Source organism: Opisthorchis viverrini, assembly GCF_000715545.1.
Source record: "Opisthorchis viverrini unplaced genomic scaffold opera_v5_14, whole genome shotgun sequence".
In the NCBI taxonomy this organism is placed as follows: domain Eukaryota; kingdom Metazoa; phylum Platyhelminthes; class Trematoda; order Opisthorchiida; family Opisthorchiidae; genus Opisthorchis; species Opisthorchis viverrini.
In genome coordinates this window covers 829,533-849,400 of record NW_008751670.1, presented here as the reverse complement: position 1 = coordinate 849,400, position 19,868 = coordinate 829,533, and the positions used below count along the sequence as shown (strand labels likewise).

General features: G+C 47.0%; 2 protein-coding genes across 2 annotated transcripts in view; one reads left to right on the top strand and one right to left on the bottom strand.

Moving 5' to 3' along the window:
* Nucleotides 1-1,283: 1,283 nt before the first annotated feature.
* T265_01300 (hypothetical protein) overlaps nucleotides 1,284-19,868 on the top strand; it is a gene marked incomplete at both ends in the record, with an annotated part of 72,897 nt that continues 54,312 nt past the window's right edge. Inside the window, 2 exons of the mRNA XM_009165306.1 lie at nucleotides 1,284-1,368; nucleotides 1,466-1,561. Coding sequence (XP_009163570.1) covers nucleotides 1,284-1,368; nucleotides 1,466-1,561 — 181 coding nt within the window. The remainder of the gene's footprint in view (nucleotides 1,369-1,465; nucleotides 1,562-19,868) is intronic.
* The window catches only part of T265_01299 (hypothetical protein), a gene marked incomplete at both ends in the record, with an annotated part of 7,736 nt that continues 7,358 nt past the window's right edge, over nucleotides 19,491-19,868 (bottom strand). The window contains one exon of the mRNA XM_009165305.1: nucleotides 19,491-19,797. Coding sequence (XP_009163569.1) covers nucleotides 19,491-19,797 — 307 coding nt within the window. The remainder of the gene's footprint in view (nucleotides 19,798-19,868) is intronic.

Genomic DNA, 19,868 nt, shown 5'->3' with positions numbered 1-19,868 from the left:
ACAACCGTCGGAGTAAGATCATTCCACGCAGCTACTATCCGAACTGAGAAAAAAATTTGTCTAATGGATGTATGTGCTCTGAGTTCGAACATCATCTTACTATGTCCCCGCCGTGTGTTTGCTGGGTTAACGGTGAAAAACCTGTTTGCCATGCTCTGTTCAAACAGGGCGTAAGTAAGAACTAGGTCCCCTCGGTGGCGACCGTACTCCAGGGGAAAGAGATCAAGCATCGCGAGACGCGTTTCGTAGTCCACGGCTTTGAGGCCGGTAACAATTCTCGTGGCGGCCCGCTGGACACGCTCAAAGAGTGTGACGTCTTTCGTGCGTCCTGAGTAGACAAATTGGTCGGCGTATTCAAGGAGTGATCTGACTTAGGCACCATAGAGTATTTGGAAATCCATGCGAGCAATACGGGAGAAAGTGCGTTGAGTCGTTCATAAAATGGCGAATGCCTTCTGGGCCGATTTCTCATGGTGCAGCGAGAAGGACGAGTTTTAGGAGACCCAGATACCCAACTCCTTTTTGGCGTCTGTCCTCATGATGTTTTCTGGTCCTTTCTCACCATGAATAACAAAGTCATTGGCTGAGTCTCCTCCAAATGACATTTGGGCGCACTTTACCTCGTTCAGCAGAAGACGCCAGTCAAACAACCACTGCTTGGCAGCGTCTACATTCATTTGGAGGGCACTGGCATTGGAACTCCAGGATTTCAAGTCATCCGCAAAAAGTAGACGTGGACCTGCGGGAACGTTTGGGAGATCGTTGACGTAGATCAGAAACAGCACTGGTTCCAGGACGGAGCCTTGAGGAACTCCAATAGAGACCGGCGCTGGAGAAGAGTAGGTCCAGCCTATTCTCACTCGGAATGATCTGTCTGATGGGAACGCCTTGATCCAGTGAAGGATTTTTCCCGGAATCCCGTAAGACTCGCGTTTGTGGAGCAGCGGGACTTGTGGGACCCTATCAAATGCTTCTGAGTAGTCAAAATATATGGCATCCGATATGGGTCCTTTGTCCTTGGCTTGGGTTAAGCTGTCCTTAAACACGAGCATGTGGTGGTCTAGGATAGCTCGCTTCAGAAAGCGTTCCATCATCTTGCACGACAAGCTAGTGAGGTTTATAGGCCTGAAGCTGCCAGGCGACAGTCGGTCACCAGTTTTGTAGATTGGCGTGACAATCGCTTCCTTCCAAGCAGAGGGAAGGCAGCCTTCATCAAGCGACTGCCGAAACGCCAGGTGTAAATTAGCTGCCAGTGTGGAGGACGTTTCCCTCAGGATCCTTAGATGGAACTCGTCGGTCCCCAACGCGCACAATGGGTTGATCTTGTGCGAGAGTTGACGAATGTCCTCCACCGTGAAGACCAAGTCGGTTAGAGGCTGTTCGTAGTTACGCCTTGATAAGAGTGGATGTGACGAGGACGCTGGGGCTGATTATAGACACGCATATTGTTCTCTGTAAACCTCAGCTACCACTGTTGGACCATTCGTCAGTTCTCCATGTCTGTCCCTCAAGGAGAGCGCGGATGGCTTGTTTCTGCGACGACGTCTCATGTATTTGAACAGTACGTTTTTGTTTTTTCCAGTGAGGTCCAGAATGGTGGCTTGTTTTCGTATGTTCCATTTGCGGATTTTTGATTTACAGCGGTTCTGCATTTTACGAAATGCCAGCTGATCTTCTGTATCCCATGTAGTCAAATTTTTGAAAAGGAGTTGGGATCTTTTTTCCAGAAGTCGCCGAATCCTTTTTGGCAGCCTGCGGTTCATCCGACTGCGCGCCAGTTTTTTGGGACGAACGTTGCGTCAGCCTCGTAAACTTTCTGGACAATGGTCCTATATAGTTCTTCCACTGGAGCTGGTTTCAATGTGACTTGTTCATGAAAGATGCGCATTCCTGAGAAGTCTGCACGGCAGAAGTCTCGAAACCACGTTTGAGGTTCGGGATTTCTGGCCCAATAGCAGATGAAATCAACGGTCAGCACACAGTGGTCTCTTGTCCCAGTGGATCGTTAATCGTTACCTGATCAACGAAGTGTCTTTTGTTGGTGATGAGCAGATCCAGGAGGGATGGTAGTTGGCCTGCGCGGTATCTGGTGGGTGCAACGACATGTTGAGACCAAGTGCTCCGTTGAACGACTGCAATCAGCGCCGCTGCAAAAATTTCGCCTGATTCGACGCGCTGGAGCTCCGTCCAGGAGGCCTGTGGAGCGTTGAAGTCACCTACTAGCAGGAGATGGGTGAAGTGGTAGCTAAAGGAGAGTTGCTCAAAGGTTCGTGTGAGGAAGTGGCCATCTTCAGGGGGACTTGAGGTGCTATGGTAGACCACACCGAGTAGGAGAGTGTCGGCCACTTGAGAGAATCGGAGCGAAAATACCCCTTCTGTACCTCTTATGTCTTCAATTTCGAGGGCGGTTTAAACGCCTATGGCGGGTTGACCACAACGTTTGTATGTTTCCTTCGGGTGAGCTTTCAAGGTAGTCAAACAAAATGAATGGGAATATGGATTCTTAATCCAATTAATTAGAGTTGAATCCCGGAATTAAACGGATACATAGTTTATTCTGATCCGGAAAACGCCTCTTATTCTCTCATTTTGCTCAGTAACCCCTCAGTCAGCACTGTGAAACCTGAACTGCTGTGTAGACCTACGCACATAGACTTCAGGTGAGTGGGTTTTCTGGGCCAGTAGAACCCGCCGAAAGCCAATACTTAAATTCAACTCGTTTTTCGATGTTGAGCTGCGCATATCGGTGGCACGTATAATGTGATTACAATGGCGAAAAACTGCACGTAGGCAAATGCAAAATGTAAGCAAAGTGAATGAAAATGGTGCTCAGTACTTTTTTTGAATGATTTTTATCCCTCAAGCGCCTTCTGCTGATCCATTGACTGATGCGCATGATCAAAATTACCACCCTGACCTCCAGAGTAAGATCTGTTTATGTCGTTTAGTGGCCCCCAGCCCCCTGGGGAGTGCAAGCAAAAAGGGGTTGTAGTGCAGCTTTCCAGGCTCTGAGGACCCAGTAGTATTCTTGCCACTTCAAGGATTTTCATTACAAGCCTCCGAAGGCGGTTTGAACCGGTCCCAAGAGGCAATGTGAATGATCGTCGAAGGGAGTTCATTTCATGTACTGACTACCTCAAGTGCAAATACTTCTTGTATATGCGCACGTTCTGAAATTTAGTGTTCTGCCCCTTCATGTACGATTTGGGCAACAGTTGAAAACCCGTCGGACGAGCCCGTCTCTGGTGGTTATTCAGATGGCTGTTGATCTGTTCGCCGAGCTTCGCTACGGACTTGCAAGCCTAGCCTACTTCGGATGATGTCCCATTCTTTTCTCACTGTATATCAACGACGTCTAGGTTGCCATGTCCCATGGAAAACCCTTTCTCCTCACGGACGATATAAAAAATGCCGACATATTTTCTTCCCCTGCTAAAACTCGTGCCTCTCCCCTGAGCCAACAAGACTTAGACTGTCTGACTCACTGGTTAAGTACCTATAGCCCAAGCTTCTCTTCTTCCAGGACCCACATAACTTCCTGCCGATGCTCTGTTCCAACTGATACTTTCATAGGAGCCCTGTCACTCCACAGAGATCAAAGATATTCGTCTCAGATACTGTTGCATCCTTAGTTTTTCCGGGTTGCCCGAGAAAGTGGACTCTACTTGCTAATTTTACGCTCCTTCCATCTCCAAGACACAAAGGTCACTATTTTCAAGATGTGCGTGCGGCCAGTTGTAAACTTCTATCCTGATTTCTCTCTCCGTTATGCACAAAGTTGTAGGCTGGCTCTCGCGAACGTCCAAAGTTCACTCACCAAAAAGCTAGTCCCATAGATCAGCCTCCTCTCCTACCGCTCCCGCTTTATAATCGTAGGCCTTGAGCCACTATGACTCAGGCGTTAAAGCTAAATTAAATTCTTTTACACCGTCTGTTGTACAAAAATTCTTTCATAGCAGAGGCTAGGCCGAACTAATCATATGCACGCCGTAAATTCCGTAAACCCAGCAAACTTTTGGTGTGCCCTCAAGCGCGTACAAACAAACGGCATTTCTTTTTCTGGTTTACTACACTCGTATCTAGAACAGTCTTCCCGATGGGTTTTGAAATGTCACAAATCAAAATACGCTTTCAGAATCTGAAGACACTTTCCGCACGCGTTAGGCCGCAGCCGCCCTCCTTAGTGCCCGGCTGTGCCCGAATCTCCTTTATAAACGGGGTCCAGACCACCTCTAAGTTTGGCTTAGGTATATTTGGTGGGCGAAAAATAATTGAACAATGATATAAAATAAGCCACCTCGCCTGCCGCACCTTGCTACATATGACTCGCTTGGAGCAACTTATACCACGTTCCTCCCAGCTAGGTCCCTGGCCTGGACTACTCTATCCGCTTTGCTTATTGAATGGTGCCTCGTCTTGCCTATCCCTGACCAACATAAAAGCGGCAAAGTCAGAGTTCCTTATAGCTGAAAACTTATTAAACGCCTCACAACCCATTCAGCACACGCACATAACATTGCGGCACGCTGCTGTTTGACTCGATAGCTTACGCTCCGGCATCCCCTAGCCATGGTTCATGCACTCTGGCCATCTCCGTTCTGGCCCCATTGTCCCAATGGTAGCTGCCGCCTCATTTGCCGCTGGGACCTGTCTTTTCCAGCGGCTGTTTGTCGTTTGCTTGTTTGAAATAACTGGGCTGTTTTACTGGCCTGGCTATCCCCTGACGGGATAAAATATCTAGTAGCTGGAGTTCTTTGCTAATACACAGCCGCAGTTTTTACTGCTCGGTAGCATGACAATTTTCAGATCTGGTAGCATGCACGAAAGATGAAGACCTCGTGTGGTGGCCAGTACGTCCTACAGGGACGGTTGCCCTGTTGCGTTGCACTATGCTGCGTTTGTACATCCGCCACCCCTCCAGTAGCACCGGTGTTTCGCCCGTCACTGGTGGTTCTGAGAGTGGCCCTCAGTTGAGAACATCAGCAAAAGAGCACTGTTAATGTTTGTTGCCGCCGGACTCATCCCGGTTGTGTCGTTTAACCGACAAAGCTGTAAGCTACAGACGATGAGAAAAAAATGAAAAAAGGCCTCCTTTCTGTTGAAAAAAATCGTAAAAAAAGATGGAATAGCCTGAAGACCCTGATGCCATCGACGTGTGGAGCTGTAGCTGTCCTTGTCAAAATTGTGGTTGTGCCATACCAAAACTAACCTAGTCATCCAAACAAAACACATGCACCTACCTACTGCTCCCAGGAATGACGTATACGATGAGGAATGAATGTATACCGAGACCCTAACCCTCCGCTCCCAGAATGAAAGGCTGGTGTCAAACGCTTTCTATTCGCCATGCACCAATCTTTAACTTGAAGCTCATAGCAGCGCTTCGGGGACTGATGACTTACAGTACTTTCTCTCTTGGTACAATCTAACTCACGTAATAAATACCAGATTAACTAGTCCATCATCTCGGAAGTTCACTACTATCAGTCGTTATGCATTTGGCTTCCCTAGCCACATCACCAATCTGCGTGCTTATATCGGTTTGAATTAGATCTCTTGTACTTTAACATCGCATATTAGAAAACTCAACCCTTGGTCGATAGTCTACTAGGAATAAATCCATCCCTGTCCCATCTCGTATAATCACTTGTTGTTATCACCCTAATTGCGGTAGGCGTCAAGTTTTTCTTTCTATGTACAATAATGCACAATAACCCATCTGATGTACCCTTAAACTCACTATGCCTCCCTAATCTCGTCCGGGTACCTAATTTTCCCAAGCTTTGAACTTCGGTAATACCCGATTTGAACGACCTGGTTGGCTGTTATCCGTTCCACCTGGCCCATGATCAACATCCACATGGTTCACAAATGGACCAAAACCCTGGGATCTTATGTCGAGTTCGTCCTACCTTTGCCTCCTTTGCCAGCCTGAAAAGGATTCCGCTACTCAAAGGATCGCATATTACAGCCCAATGGCAGCCCAATGGCACAAAGGATCGCATATTACAGCCCAATGGCAACAAATGTGACGTTTGTTACGGGCCTGTCCGAAAATCGGAGCATGTCAAATCGGTGATGGCACGGCATTTCTACAGCCAGTTCGATAGCACATCCTCAACTATTCCCTTCTTTCTCTCGGCCGCACCTTCTCTCACGCATCCCATTGGGCGCACACACAAACAGCTCTCGACCTGACGCCAGTAGACCCAGTGGCATGTTCATTCCAATCTGCTGAGCTTCTGTTCATTTTTAACCCATTCTTTGTGTCTGTGCTTCCCGAAAAATCGAATAACTTTCTATAAAGTCCGTGTTCCGGCTCGTGTGTTGCCACCATCTTACTCCTCCAAGAAACGAATGTACCCGGCTTCACAACAGCGACACCAGTGAGTCTCCACAGTTTCTGATATACCTGTTACCACTTATCCACTATGTTTATCCGTCCACTTGACCATCACCTCTTACGCATTTTGTGATCCTGGCCATGGGCTCAACAGTACAAGGCGGTGGTTCTAGGTTCTTGTTCAATTCGACCAGCTGAATGACGCCAACTCTGCGGCTTCACTATATTTTCTCATTTTTCACCGTTTACACTTTTCTTGTCATGTCTCAGGCAGTAATTTTCCTGTTTTGCCCTCTTTAGCTTTGTTTTTCGACCGCCACGTTTAAATTCCAATGATCCGCTTTTGCTCGATATTCCCTCAAAAAAACAGTATGACTGTGCTTCCCTGATCGTGCTAGTCTAATGGTAACCACACCTGCATCAGATGATTCCCACCCCTGTGACGCTGCTCCTTTTCTTAACCCCTCCTGTACACACAATTCCTGCCAGTCAAACTTTTATTCTGACTGTAACATCATGATCCTGCCTGACGGTATGCCACCCACGAGTCGTGAATAAACATTATTATTGTTATCTCTTTTGCAGACGCTTCACATCGTGATGCTACATTCCATCTCCTCTCCGAAGCTTGCGTTGCAGTTTTTCTTGCACCTACCAACGTAATTGTTTTTGTGCTGCTCTCCACTGTCCCATTGTATTTCCTTGCAACTGACTTTAAGCTTCCATGCCCGTCCAACTTAAGTTAAATTTTTCAAGCCAGATCCCACCCCTGAAGAACTCTGTCAACTCTATTTAGTGTCCAGTGTTTTCTTTTCTTAGGTTTAACCAAACCGAAGCCTTATCTCCTCATTGTTCTAAACCATTCGGCATCCTCTGATGACACGCATTGCCTGCACATCAAATAGTGCGTCTGAAGATGCGCAAAGAATAAAATACTTTTTCGGTTAAACAGCCCACCCATTCACACACCCAAATCTGTGGTGTGCCTCTACTTGACATGGCGGTTTACACCACTATTCTATGATCGGTTAGCAATCATACACATACTCTGAACAACTTCATTCAACTCACACGGCCCAAAACGTGGTTGCCGTTTCATTTTCCCCCGCGATCTGCCTCTTCCGGTGGCTGTTTGTCGTTTCCGTTTTCGAAATAGCTGAGCTGTTTTACGAGCCTAGATTTCCCTCTACGGGGTGAAACACCTGGTAGCTGGAGTTCTTCAATAATGCACTAGCCACCATTATGGCTTCTTAGTGGCTTGTTACCCAAAAGTTCTTGTGTCACTCAGGGGGAATAAAAACTTCGTGCGGTGGATGGCCACGCCCGGGTATACTGCAACATGGCGTTTGTCGCATACCTGCCATTTTTCCAGTGGCGCGGGTGCTTCCCTCATCGCCGGTCTCTGAACCTGACCTTTAGCTTAGGGAATCCATAAAAGAGCACCGCCATTTTCGTCTGTAGCTGATTTGGATCTGCCTCGTTTTCATTTCTCTGACAACACTAAAAAATATAAGCGAATGGCAACTGCCTTCCTTTTTATTTTAAAACAAATATGCACGAGGTAGACTGAAGTAACTCTGCTAGGCTCGCCGTTGACCTCGATGTGCAAGGCCCAGCCACCTTTGACTGAGTTGGAATTACGCCATCCCATGGCCACTTCATCATCAGTCAAACATTACACGCACAATCTTTCATCTTGTTCTCTGAAGCGATCATGTACGTATAAAATGTGCATTCCTTATTATTTCCTGAATGCCATCAGTCAAAGCTAGTGCTCACTGGTAGTTTTTGCCATGCACCATTCGTTTCTTGGAGCCGACAGGAGTGACTCAATGACTAGCGACCCTTACCCACATCTTCCCGTTAATTAGACGTAGCAATTTCAGTTGAACTGTGGTTCCTATCTACCATCTCGGATGCTGTTGCCCGGCCGTTTAATACTTATTTACTGTCCCTGTTCACAACAACAACCTCTTTGCACGACGGAGACTCTATGGTCGGATTCTTCTGGTAAGCTGAGTACTGCTGCCATGCCGTCACCCGTTACAACGCGTCCAAAAGCTAGCCTCCCCGCTAGCTACCTCAAGGACAGAGTCCTTACCTTCCCAAAATAAGGCACCTACTCTGGCTTGGTTTCTAGGTCAGCAAACAAATCCACACTCTCTCGGGTTCATTTGGCTTGCATTCATACCCTTTCAATTTTTCTTTCAATTGACAGCATCTGATGCCTCCTGGCACTCACCAGACACTACCGCTGTCATCCTATTCCTTCCACATTTCCCCTCTTTGCAAGCCTCAACCCTCTGCTGTAGTTGCCTAAACGCCCTGTACAAACGTCATCCATTCAATCTGGCTGGTCCCCGGTCTAAACTCACATAGTCCTCTAAATGAAGGGAAGTTATCCGCGACCATGCATCGGCCTGCCTCCATCTGTGTCAACCTCCCCTCCCAATACAGATCCAGCTGCCACGGAAATGCGTATACTTTCTCCGATTGAGGCATCCTTTATGACCCTTACGGGACCGTTTGTAAACAGAAGTATGAAATGGTGGCATGGTACTGCCAAACCCTGATGATGGCACTCCCGCAACTATAGTCTTCAGAATTTCGACTGCAACCCCTCGTCTACTAGAGCCTGCAATCCAACTACGATCAAATTTTTCACCCGACCCCAACCGCATTTTGGACGAGGTCATTCTAACCCGTGCAAGTTTTGTTCGTATCTGACTAAACTGGCTTTCTGCTGCGATTTCGGCTTGCCTCTTCCACAAGTTCAATTCCATATACTGCGTTCGTTTGGCCATATGCATCAGCCTAAGGCTGATGCTCCATCAAACCTATCCTTTACACCTGACCTTTCTACAACAGTGGCACTTGTTAATCTACGTAGTTTCAGGTTGAACCATATTCTTGGGGGGAAACTTGCTATTTGCTTCCACTTCTAGTTATTCCATTTGCAACCCCGTATTGCATTGGAGATCATTAGTGGTGAGACATCAGGTGGGCCAAAGCTGCTCCACAAGTATGAAAAGTGAACATCGACTAAAAAATACTATTGCGGTGTGTATTATTTTAAGTTTATTTAGACAGACCATTCCAAATACCAGCGTACCAAGCAAAGAAGAAACGCCAGTGTCAGTCATTACAAGCTGAGTGCACACTAAGATGTTGTTATAGTTATCGAATTTACGGACAAGATCATATGTTAATTTGAGCCCAGCATCCGGCCTAGAAATTTCGTGGAACTTGGGATAGAGGGGTGAGCGACGGGAAAGCGGGCCTAGGCCCGCAACAGAAAGGAGAGTGTGGGGCTCAGCATAGAATTCGGAAGGTCCCTACCAGGGCACGCAGTTCGTGGAAGAATTTACAACGGTGCATTCTTTCAAATCACCAGGGCGGGGTGCTTGGGGTAAGGAATCAGTACAGAAAGACATGCTTTATGTGATAGATGGGCGGCGGTCGTGTGTGGTTCTCGGGTAGGAGGAATATGGTCGGGCATATAAGTGAAGATACCTGTAGCCGCGGCTACGGGGTCCTCCCAAGCACGTGACACTTGGTGTACTTGTGCAATTATAAGAAAGTTGAAACAAAGTCTTTTGCTTCTGCGAAAGACAGGATAGATTCCCAAGGGGTTAGAATAGAATGCAGTAAGTAACGAGGCTTTGAATATAGTTGCTTTAATCCGAAGGTTTCTTCGTCGGAGGAAAAATATGGAGAGACAATAGGCCAGTGGGATCTTGACGACTGTGGGTACTTGCAAATCCTGGAGCATTTCCCGTTCTGGGTGGAATGTGTTTCTACAGTTAAACCCGCAGAGAGTACTACTAGAATGATGGCGACACTGGTGACTGTTAAGGGTGGCAAAGCAAGGCACTCGCATGTGAGAGCATTGAAGAGAACAGGATATTAGAGAACTGAGAGGCTGGAAGCCAGTGAAGAGTTTTGTGCGGGTTGAGCGCCAGAAGCATTGAGGATAAGTAGTATGAGGATTCGGTGAAGACGTCGACGTTAGTACTGACTGCTATTGGTAAAACAGGTTTAGATATGGCAGCGCGTAGAACCAGGGTTCCGGGGTCACGAATTGGTCGATGGTTTGAGATGCCTGTGATTTGTTCTTACAGATGCCTCAGGATTCCACAAGGTTTTTAGGTTAATAAAACGATTTATCATAGAGTGTCTGAATAGCTAGTGGGTGGATGGGGTTAATGTGGATGACCTGAGACAACAGAGTCGATCTCATGGCGCGTGGGAGTGGGAGATGGCAGGCACGTCTGTATGGCATTGAAGTAGGGTGCGCAGCTAGAGTATAAGGTGAATGAATACACAATGTCACGCTTGGTTGAGAACCTAAAGTGTATGGTTAAGCTGCGTACTCGTCCGGGTTTTCAGAAATACTCAGTAGGCTGCGGTGTGCAGTGGGGTACTGTGGCTACTATTTTTAAACGCAAGATGAACGCTGTTAGGATGGTGGCGTTCATGGTCACAAGTGAGATATGACAGCGTGCGACGTGCATCGGGAACTGCTGACGGCAACTCAGGCGCCAGTGAATCCGAGAATCAAGCGCGTCAATAAGGAATGACGCTTTTTTGCGTTATCAAGCCGTGTGTTTGATAGGTTTAAGAAACCATGCGGTTAAATGAATCCCTCAGAATGAAGCTAGTTTATTTTCTTGCATTTTAAGTGACCTCTGAGATTTTTCAAATCTATGTGAACCAAAAATACTCGAATAATATTAAGAGGAGGCTGCTATTAAGTTGAGTAGCAGGGATGCCAAACCGGAATACCGAACAGTCCTTCACTTGAGGCGAGTGGTCTAGAGGCATGAAGCAGTTAATGCTGGTCTGCTTGACCAAGAGGTGATCTACCTGAAGCACTAAATGGATAGATGATAAGGTCTTGGTCCTCCAGCCGATCAAATGACAAAGCATGGTCCGGTGGTATCGTGAAAAATTGTGCTAGTCGAATGTGGGTTGAACAATATTGTATCCTAGAGTAATGTGGAAGAGTGAACACTCAAATTCACAGTTAGGCAGTATCACAAGGCCGTCTTTCTCCCCAGCGCACCATAATATTCCACACAAAATTGTCAAACTGTAGATGAGCAATAGAACATCGGCCGCAACGATGGATTAGATAGGGTGCGAAATTGCGTGGCAGACTAGAAAATAGCCCCGAGAAAATAGGGCTAGCGAGCCGCCTTGGAATAAGCTGCCCAATATCGCGGAAGACTTGGCATATATACTTCAAGCACGGAGGCTGATATTCAGCCTCCGAGAACGGAGCATCCAGTTAGTTCAGGTGCTGCTGCGGTCGAGGATTGAATGGTTGTAGGTTATGATGAGGACGATATCCACGGAAGAAATTTCCGCTTGAGTCTTATTTCCAAACTGCAATGCAAACCCTCTCCTTCTCGGCAAGCCTACCACAACCGTTCGAGTTCTCTCAAAGACATTTCGTCTCTCACACAGGGGCTTGAACGGACGCGGCCAAGTCAGGGTTAGACAAACTTGTCGCTGGTATAAGTTCAGCAACCAAAATGTCTAAATCACGACTTAGCAAAATAGGTCCGGTGAAATATTTACAGCTATTAGACCTAGAATCCACAATAAAACGCTCGGCCTAAGCTTTCGCCGGATTTTCAGGCTTCCGTCAGTTACCGTTCAGTCGGGCGACCGTCGTCACTTGACTAGGTTCTGGCTCACGACGGTCATTCTTAAAGCGAGGCGATCGGGGCAGCCCCAGTCAGGTCCTGCACAGTGACCGCCACCAATCCTTTGGATTAGCAATAGTGAATGTGAAAGCCTCGCCTACAAATAAATAGGTCCGGTGAAATATTTACAGCTATTAGACCTAGAATCCACAATAAAACGCTCGGCCTAAGCTTTCGCCGGATTTTCAGGCTTCCGTCAGTTACCGTTCAGTCGGGCGACCGTCGTCACTTGACTAGGTTCTGGCTCACGACGGTCATTCTTAAAGCGAGGCGATCGGGGCAGCCCCAGTCAGGTCCTGCACAGTGACCGCCACCAATCCTTTGGATTAGCAATAGTGAATGTGAAAGCCTCGCCTACAAATCTCTCTTCGATACTCTCCCCGATGAAACTGCAGTGAGGGGCGTTCTGTCTCCGCTACTGTGTTACTGTTGCCATATGCAGGAGTCATATAAGGCACGTTAATTTAGGCAGTAGTGGAGGGGATTCGACATTCGTTCCTGACATGATAATTAAGAAATGAATTTTCTACTACAAGTTTAGCATCATCTCGATGCAGAATGGAAATATATTATGGAAAATACGGGTACTTGCGCTCATAGGGATGAACGAGCAATTCTGCGAACTCAGAATTGGCATAGGCAGGAATGAGACAGCGCTTGAGTCATAAACATAGCCAAATATTATCCCTACAAAACTGAAAAATTGCTCCGTTATACATGCGAAAATCTGCGGGAAAAAGACCGCGTTTGCATCGGAAACTACTTCGTTGAGCCTACATATTACCCGATTGTCACGGAGGGGGTGGTTCAGCAAAAGTGATGCCGCTTTATACGCTTGCGATCTATTCTTTTACCATGTTTTCTACGAAGAGCGTATGCTGGTTAGTGAACGGATGTAAAATTCACAGGTTCGATGTTCGTGGCTGTCTGACCGGACTGGGCTCGGCGGATTTCCCCAGGGTACGGAGAGAGATGTGGCGTCAGCGGGCAGACATCTTCTTTGGGGTGCCCAAACCACTTCGCAACACATGTTCTACCTCACTCATCCTGAATCATGGTCGCGGTACACCCATTGTCAATTCCTGCTAGTTATAGCCCTACCGATCTCACTAACATACCGTACAAAGTGACCAAAGCAATTAACTACTGACAACGCTGATATACCATGCAACGCGGATGAATGAAAAACCACTCCTGCGTTATGAATACACTCTTCTGGGGCAGAGTGACCAGGCGTAATGAATACACTCTTCTGGGGCAGAGTGAACCAGGCGTATTAAGGCTGGCCCGCCTAGGATGCCACGCTCTTCGGCCACACGTGAGCGCTTGGGTCGCGTTCCCCACGACCCACTACTACATACCAAAGGAAACGATAAGCCGGACTACTTGTACCAGAATGGCTCCACACACCACCTTCAGCCACTGGTAACCGTGATAGTTTCTAATGACTCTTTTACGATGCAAGTAATTATTTTTCGATTCTTTTTCAATAAATAGCCCACCGTTATGCCTAAACCTCTGCTTCGTTGATGGTCTCAAACTCGGGAACTCCTGCATCCCCGAGATGCAGATTATTATCAATAGCGCTACGTTCTAGACTAGTAACTCCTCTGACGAAAAGTGCGTAGATGGTCCCCAGTGTGCAGCCTGGAGACTCAGTCGTGATACTATTTGATGACGGACGTCGGACGATGTCCAGGCCAAATACAGGGAAAGATCTGGTTATCTGATTTCTTCATCATGCTTTTCATTCCGCTATGATAGAAAAGTACACCTACGGCGCACCTCCAGGAGCTTGATCTGCCTTTCAGTTTCCAGACTGACCTCAGCGGAGTTCGGGGCACGGAGTCGTGTATACGTTATGCCGCCGCTAGTTTACGCCCACCGGAATCCTATTGCCAAATCATTCAGCTTGTCCTTCTCACAGCGCCAGTAAAACTGACTCAAAAAGGGTTCGCTGTCCTACTTATTATCCGGCACACTCTCCCCCGTATTACTCGCATGGACTTCCAGGTACTTTGCGGGACCTACGTCGGAACGCTCCTTGGATATGCCAACTAATTTGTCCGCTGAGGACGCAAGAAAGACGTAGCCCCTATCAAGCGTGCCCAATGGGCCGCTGAGAAAACGGTTACCGGCCTTAAGTCCGTGGAAAAGATTTTCCGGCTCAGGGCTGGCGCCTTTATTATACAACAATTTTTATCATTCCGGATAGTTGGGGCGTAAAGTAGCCATCCTACAGCGACAGTTCACGCTGTATCTGGTACCCAAAAACTTTCAGACGCTTTCTTGGCAAAATTACTACCCCGTGCTGAAACTTTAACAGCACCGATACAACCCTTTTCGCTTATTCCTGTCCGCTGAATTGCAGGAACAAACCCGACCTGGGAAGCCTGGGCGAAAGCCTCAATCCCGTGTATCAATCCGTGTAGTCCGTGAATCCTACTGGTGCCACAATGGCCAATGGGCATGAGGCGCACCTGATTGGTCATAACAAGGGGTCAAAGTATGGTCAAAATCACGAACCCACAAAGGAGTTCCTTCTGAGTTTTCATTTTACGCTTTTCTCTGAAACAACAAGGGTGCAGATGGTCGGGGCAGGGGTCTTCAGGCCATGTGTTGTTGTTACCCACAACCTCGTGCACAGTCACCGGGGCCAGCAGCGCTTCATTGTCCGCTGAAAGCCGGATGCCAGTGGCTAGTCTGGGCCATAAACACCTAATACATTGTGATCACGTAATATTGCGGACCGTCATTCGTGTTTGATCATGGACAAAAAGAGTATTTTGAGCTCAACTAACCGTCATGCTATGATGATCCAAATAGTTTCAACCGGGATTGGAATAACTCTGAGAAAGCCACAGGACGTAAGAAAAGACCACACACTCACGACAGCGTGAAACAGGAGTCGAAGATGACAATGAGAAGAATGTGGTGAATCAATGCTGGCCTTCGGAAAATAAAGCGTGTCCCATTTAGCAACTTATTAACACAGAATCACTGCTTTATTTTCTTCCCTTACTTGAGTTCCTCGAAGCCATACTGAATACACTGACGACGATAAAGACCACGGCCCGTAATCTCTGTGAGCCAGGAAAAGGTCACTCCCGCTGCCTTAGCCGGGGACGGCCAACCACCCTGTTGTCCGTTTCACTACATACGATAGTGGGCAATGTATGTTGTCCATTTTTTCCCAAGATTTCCGTACAGACAGTCAGAAATATAAGCAGAGGAAAACCTTGTGCGATGCGAGTTTCGATATTCTTTGTTCTGCTTGGCATTATGCGGAATTCCGTAACTGGCACGTCCGAGTGAAGGCCCTCTACTGACTTCGACAACGCGCTATATCACAGAGTCCCCAACCAACCATCTGCAGCCCTCAGGCTCCAGTCAGGATACCCATTTGACTCTGTTTTTTCAAGTTACCATCTAGGTTTTCGTGTTTCCTCATTACGTCATCGGTTACCTACTCATTCGTTTCTACCAATTGAGCCGATTTCGTACGAACGGCACGCGGCTCAGTAGACTTTTCGGTGACGTGTAAAACACACCACAGCTAATGTATTCTGTGTAATGAAATGTTGGTCTTCAAAGGTGGTCCAGAGGGATACTCCATTACAAACGCGAAGTCATTAGATGGTACCATTGCTCCGCAGATGACTGCGGAAAACGGTATCCGTCGAGCCTCTCCAGCACGAGATGGTCAGGTTTCACAGCCTCATGATAGCGCAGCACAAACTGTTGTTTTTGCTACGTTCCTGCAACGTTCCACCTGCTACGTTCCACCAACCCACCGCTACGCACTACTACGCTCCACAAAAGCGCACTGATGATGTCACCTCGATTGGTGATGAAACGTTTGCAATCAAATTGCCCAGCTCGGCGAACGAGCCAACGACCACCAGGAGCAGGTATTATTTCGCTCAGTGCTGTTTCTTATGGAAGTGGACAAATGGATTGCACAAATATGACTTCACTGTGATCTAATCAGTTAACGAAACCTCTGCATGCGAGCCGATATTTACATCGAAGCAGCCGCAGATTCGCCTGAATTTCGTGGTTGACGGCTTCTAGCTAATGGATGTGTTGGGCCCGATTGCCTCACTTGGTCTGGAAATGCAGCGGACATCTACTGCCAAACTGTTAGGAGTATGCACTGAGGAAGCTTCTTGGCAGGTTTACTTCAAGGTTCGCACGCTAAAGATAGAAATAAAAACAGGGAGACACGGATGTGAACCGGCGGAAGCAAGTCGCGGCACGCTGCCAGTCACTACCTTAGGCTTTTTTCATCCAAAACTTAGATACTGAACTAAAACGAGAAAAAGTTATTTAGCAGTGAACGATAAAACGCCATGAGAAGATAGAGCAAATACGCAACATTCACCCACACTGAGATAAATGCTCACAGGAGTTCGTTTTATAACTGAATAATGTCAGACCTATGGTGCGAGATGGACCAAGTGGTTAGAACGCGAATTTACTGACCGGAAGGTCCGTGGTTCGAACCCGACCTCTGCCTCTCGACTTCCACTGTCTAGGCTTGGGCGACCTGGCAGTATCACAGCCCTCGTGCCTCATTCGTGTGGCATGGCAGCTAGGCACCGAAATGGTGCTACAGCTGGACGATGGTACGCAAGAAACACGGCTGTACCCGCTGTTGCACAACCAACGGATGTTTAAAACAACTGGAAATTTCGGTTCTCGAAGTAGAGGAGCCAGATAGTTCCGGCGTAATAAACGAATCACTATTAGGCCGCGATGGTTAATGTTCGGATTCAAAATCTGCGGAAGGCGCCAGGTGACAGGGAGACTGTTTCCTCCATGCCGTTAGGGTATCGGGCGTATGTGTACTCAGGATTACACTCCAGGAACTGAACCTCTTCGACTATGGGGTCATAATTCGAAGATCATATATTTCGCCGCATCAGACCTGGTCCTGGCGAAAGCAACCATTGCAGCAAGGAATCGGATTTTCGATTATGACGAAACATTCTCTCATGTGGAGTGGCATTGATGATGTAGCACAGAAGAAGTGAACCGAATGGTGCGCATCTTGTAGGACGGTTTCCCACTGACTGATCTGAAAACCTTTTGATCATACTGAAAGCGTGATAGCTTTTCACAAAGTTCCATTGAATCGTCCACTTGACTGTTCTCCTTTGGATTGTATGGGGTTGTATGTGGTCCGACTGGTGGTAATACCTTTTCATGAAGAAATCGCTTAATCTCATCCTAACTGAATGATGAACCGCGATCCAAATGCACTAATCTAGGCAGACCAAATGTAGCCAATAGTGGCACAAGGCATGAGATCACCGTAGACTAACTTATATATGGATATGGATAGGCGAACCGGAAGTTAGTGAGAGTGGGACTCGAGATAGCTCAATGGTTAAGGCGCCAGCTTGTGGACCGGAAGGTGGTTGGTTCGAACTCAATTTCAGCATTTCGACTATTCCTTTCTAGGCTTGGGCAACCCAGCCCTCGTGCCTCCTTCCGTTGGCATGGCAGATAGGCACCGAAAGGGTGCTACAGTTGAACGATTAGTATCCTCCTTAGGAAGAATGGGTTATTCCTGGTACGAACGAAGTGGATCATGGGTGTTGCTCCTGGATGGCGGAGGTGAATTCTTCGCACAGACACTCCGCGGGTGCTTGTTAGCGGCTTTGTCATTGGTGTCTGGTCTGTAGGTTATATATAGGTGATAACTCCATCCACTGTCGTTGGGTTTTGTCGTTTTTTATTTTCCACTGCTGTGTTGAAATACATGAACACAACGGCCCGTGGATCGGTTACTATCTTGTTATGGGTCCCGAGTAGGTGATATTTCCGATTGCACACTGTTTTGACGATTGCGAACGCCTCTTTTCCAATAACAAAGTTATGTTCCCCGTTGGCAAACTCTAGTTGAAAAGAATGCGGCCGGTCTGCCATGTTGGTTGAGTGTAGCGGAAATGGCAACATCAGATGCATCAGTTTCGAGTATCGGTGGTACGTTCGGATCGCTAGTGACCACAAAAGCATCGATCAACTCTCTTCTGGAACTTTTAAACGCTTTTACAGCGGAGGCAGGTACTGAAAAGTTTGCGTTGCGAGTGATTGGATAGATTTTATCAGAGAAACGGATTATCCGACGAAAACTACGCAAAAAACAACTACACGTTGTTGAGGCTTCACATTCTTCGGAACGGATAGCTCCTGCAAGACTGAAATGTTCAGGGTCTGGTTTGATAATACATGCCATAGTTTCATAGTAGAGGAGTTTGAAATTCATGGTGGAAATTGCGCCTCTATTGTGGTTCAACTAAAGGCCGTACTTCTGTGCTACGGTGAGCAGACGCCAGGTATTTCGACAGTGTTTTTCTTGATCCTTTCCACAAATGTTGACGTTATTCCCGCAGACATTTGTCCCGGTAGGTTTTTTTCGGCGCGTATTATATCCATAACCTTTTGAAAGCACTCTGCTTCATTAGTTCTCCGAACGGTATTCGGCTAAATCCATAAAGATTGTCACAAACCTCAAAAGCCGTGTAGATTCTGTCACTTTCCTTGATGGGAACCTTTAGGACCGGGATTTTGGGCTATTTCACTACTTATGGGACGAGATAGTTCAGTTCTTTGAACGTAAATTTACTGACCGGAAGGTCCATCGTTCGAGCCCGACCTCTGCATCTCGACTTCCTTTGTCTCGTCTTGCGCAACCTGGCAATATCACAGCCCTCATGCTTTATTCTGGTGGTATGACAGTTAGGCACCGAGGGGTGCTGCAGCTGAGCAGCTTACTACTCATTCTCAACTCTGGGGAGCGGGTAAGCGTCTAGTCGCGTAACTCGGTTTATAGTTTCTTTTGTCGATCGTTTGTCGTGACGAGCACTTGTGCTCTCCATGGAGACATTGAGGTTCAATAATTTGTTGACCGACTAGAATACTCACTTCAGGAGCAATTAAAACCTCGTCGTCTGTGGAAGGTCGTCTGAACTTTTTGGCAATGAGCTTATACCTTGGATCAAGATGCGCAAACAGTATGAGAGGTACTATTTTGGTGGCTATTAGACCACAAGCGAGAAAGGTTCATCACTGTTGAAGGAGATTCTCATGTACCTTTGAAGTCTAGGAAAATCATGTCCCATCTGCAGGGAGATCACGTAATACTGAAAATTTGAAAGAGGGGTATATGTTTCGTTCATGTTGCAACGTTAAAAAACATTGTTCAAGAGTGAAGCTTTTGTGCTTGACGGATGCCAAAGTTACCCCAGATGACGACTCTAGTACAGGCCAATGATTATGACGGAATTGAAGCTTTCTGAACTACCATTGTCAACAACAGCTCGATGTGGAATGCCATCGAATTTCAAGTTGGGGACTGCTTAGTTAAGACATTTTGGGGGAAGCAGCACTGATGCAAGATAGTGCACTTGAAACGGATGGGGCGTTCCTCAGAACAGAGGTAGATCTTCATACTTTTTGAAAATATTTTCTTCGTAGGTCGCGTCTTTAGCGGGGCATTTATAAAGTGGGTGACGAGCATACCCACAGAGGAACCATGAAGGCTCCATACTTGCAGCAGTCATCTGTTCATGCGATGCTGCTTGAGAACGTGGAGACCATAACGCGTGTTCGATAAAATAGCACAGGGGAGTTGTTGTTCGGCAAAAAACGACCACGACTTCTTTTGCGTTGGTTTCAGGGATTTTGCATGATCGTAGGCGGTTTTGAAATCCAGTACTTATGCTCCAATAGCCTCTGACGAACAATGTTCAAATGAAGTTTACCGTCATATATATATATATATATATATATATATATATATATAT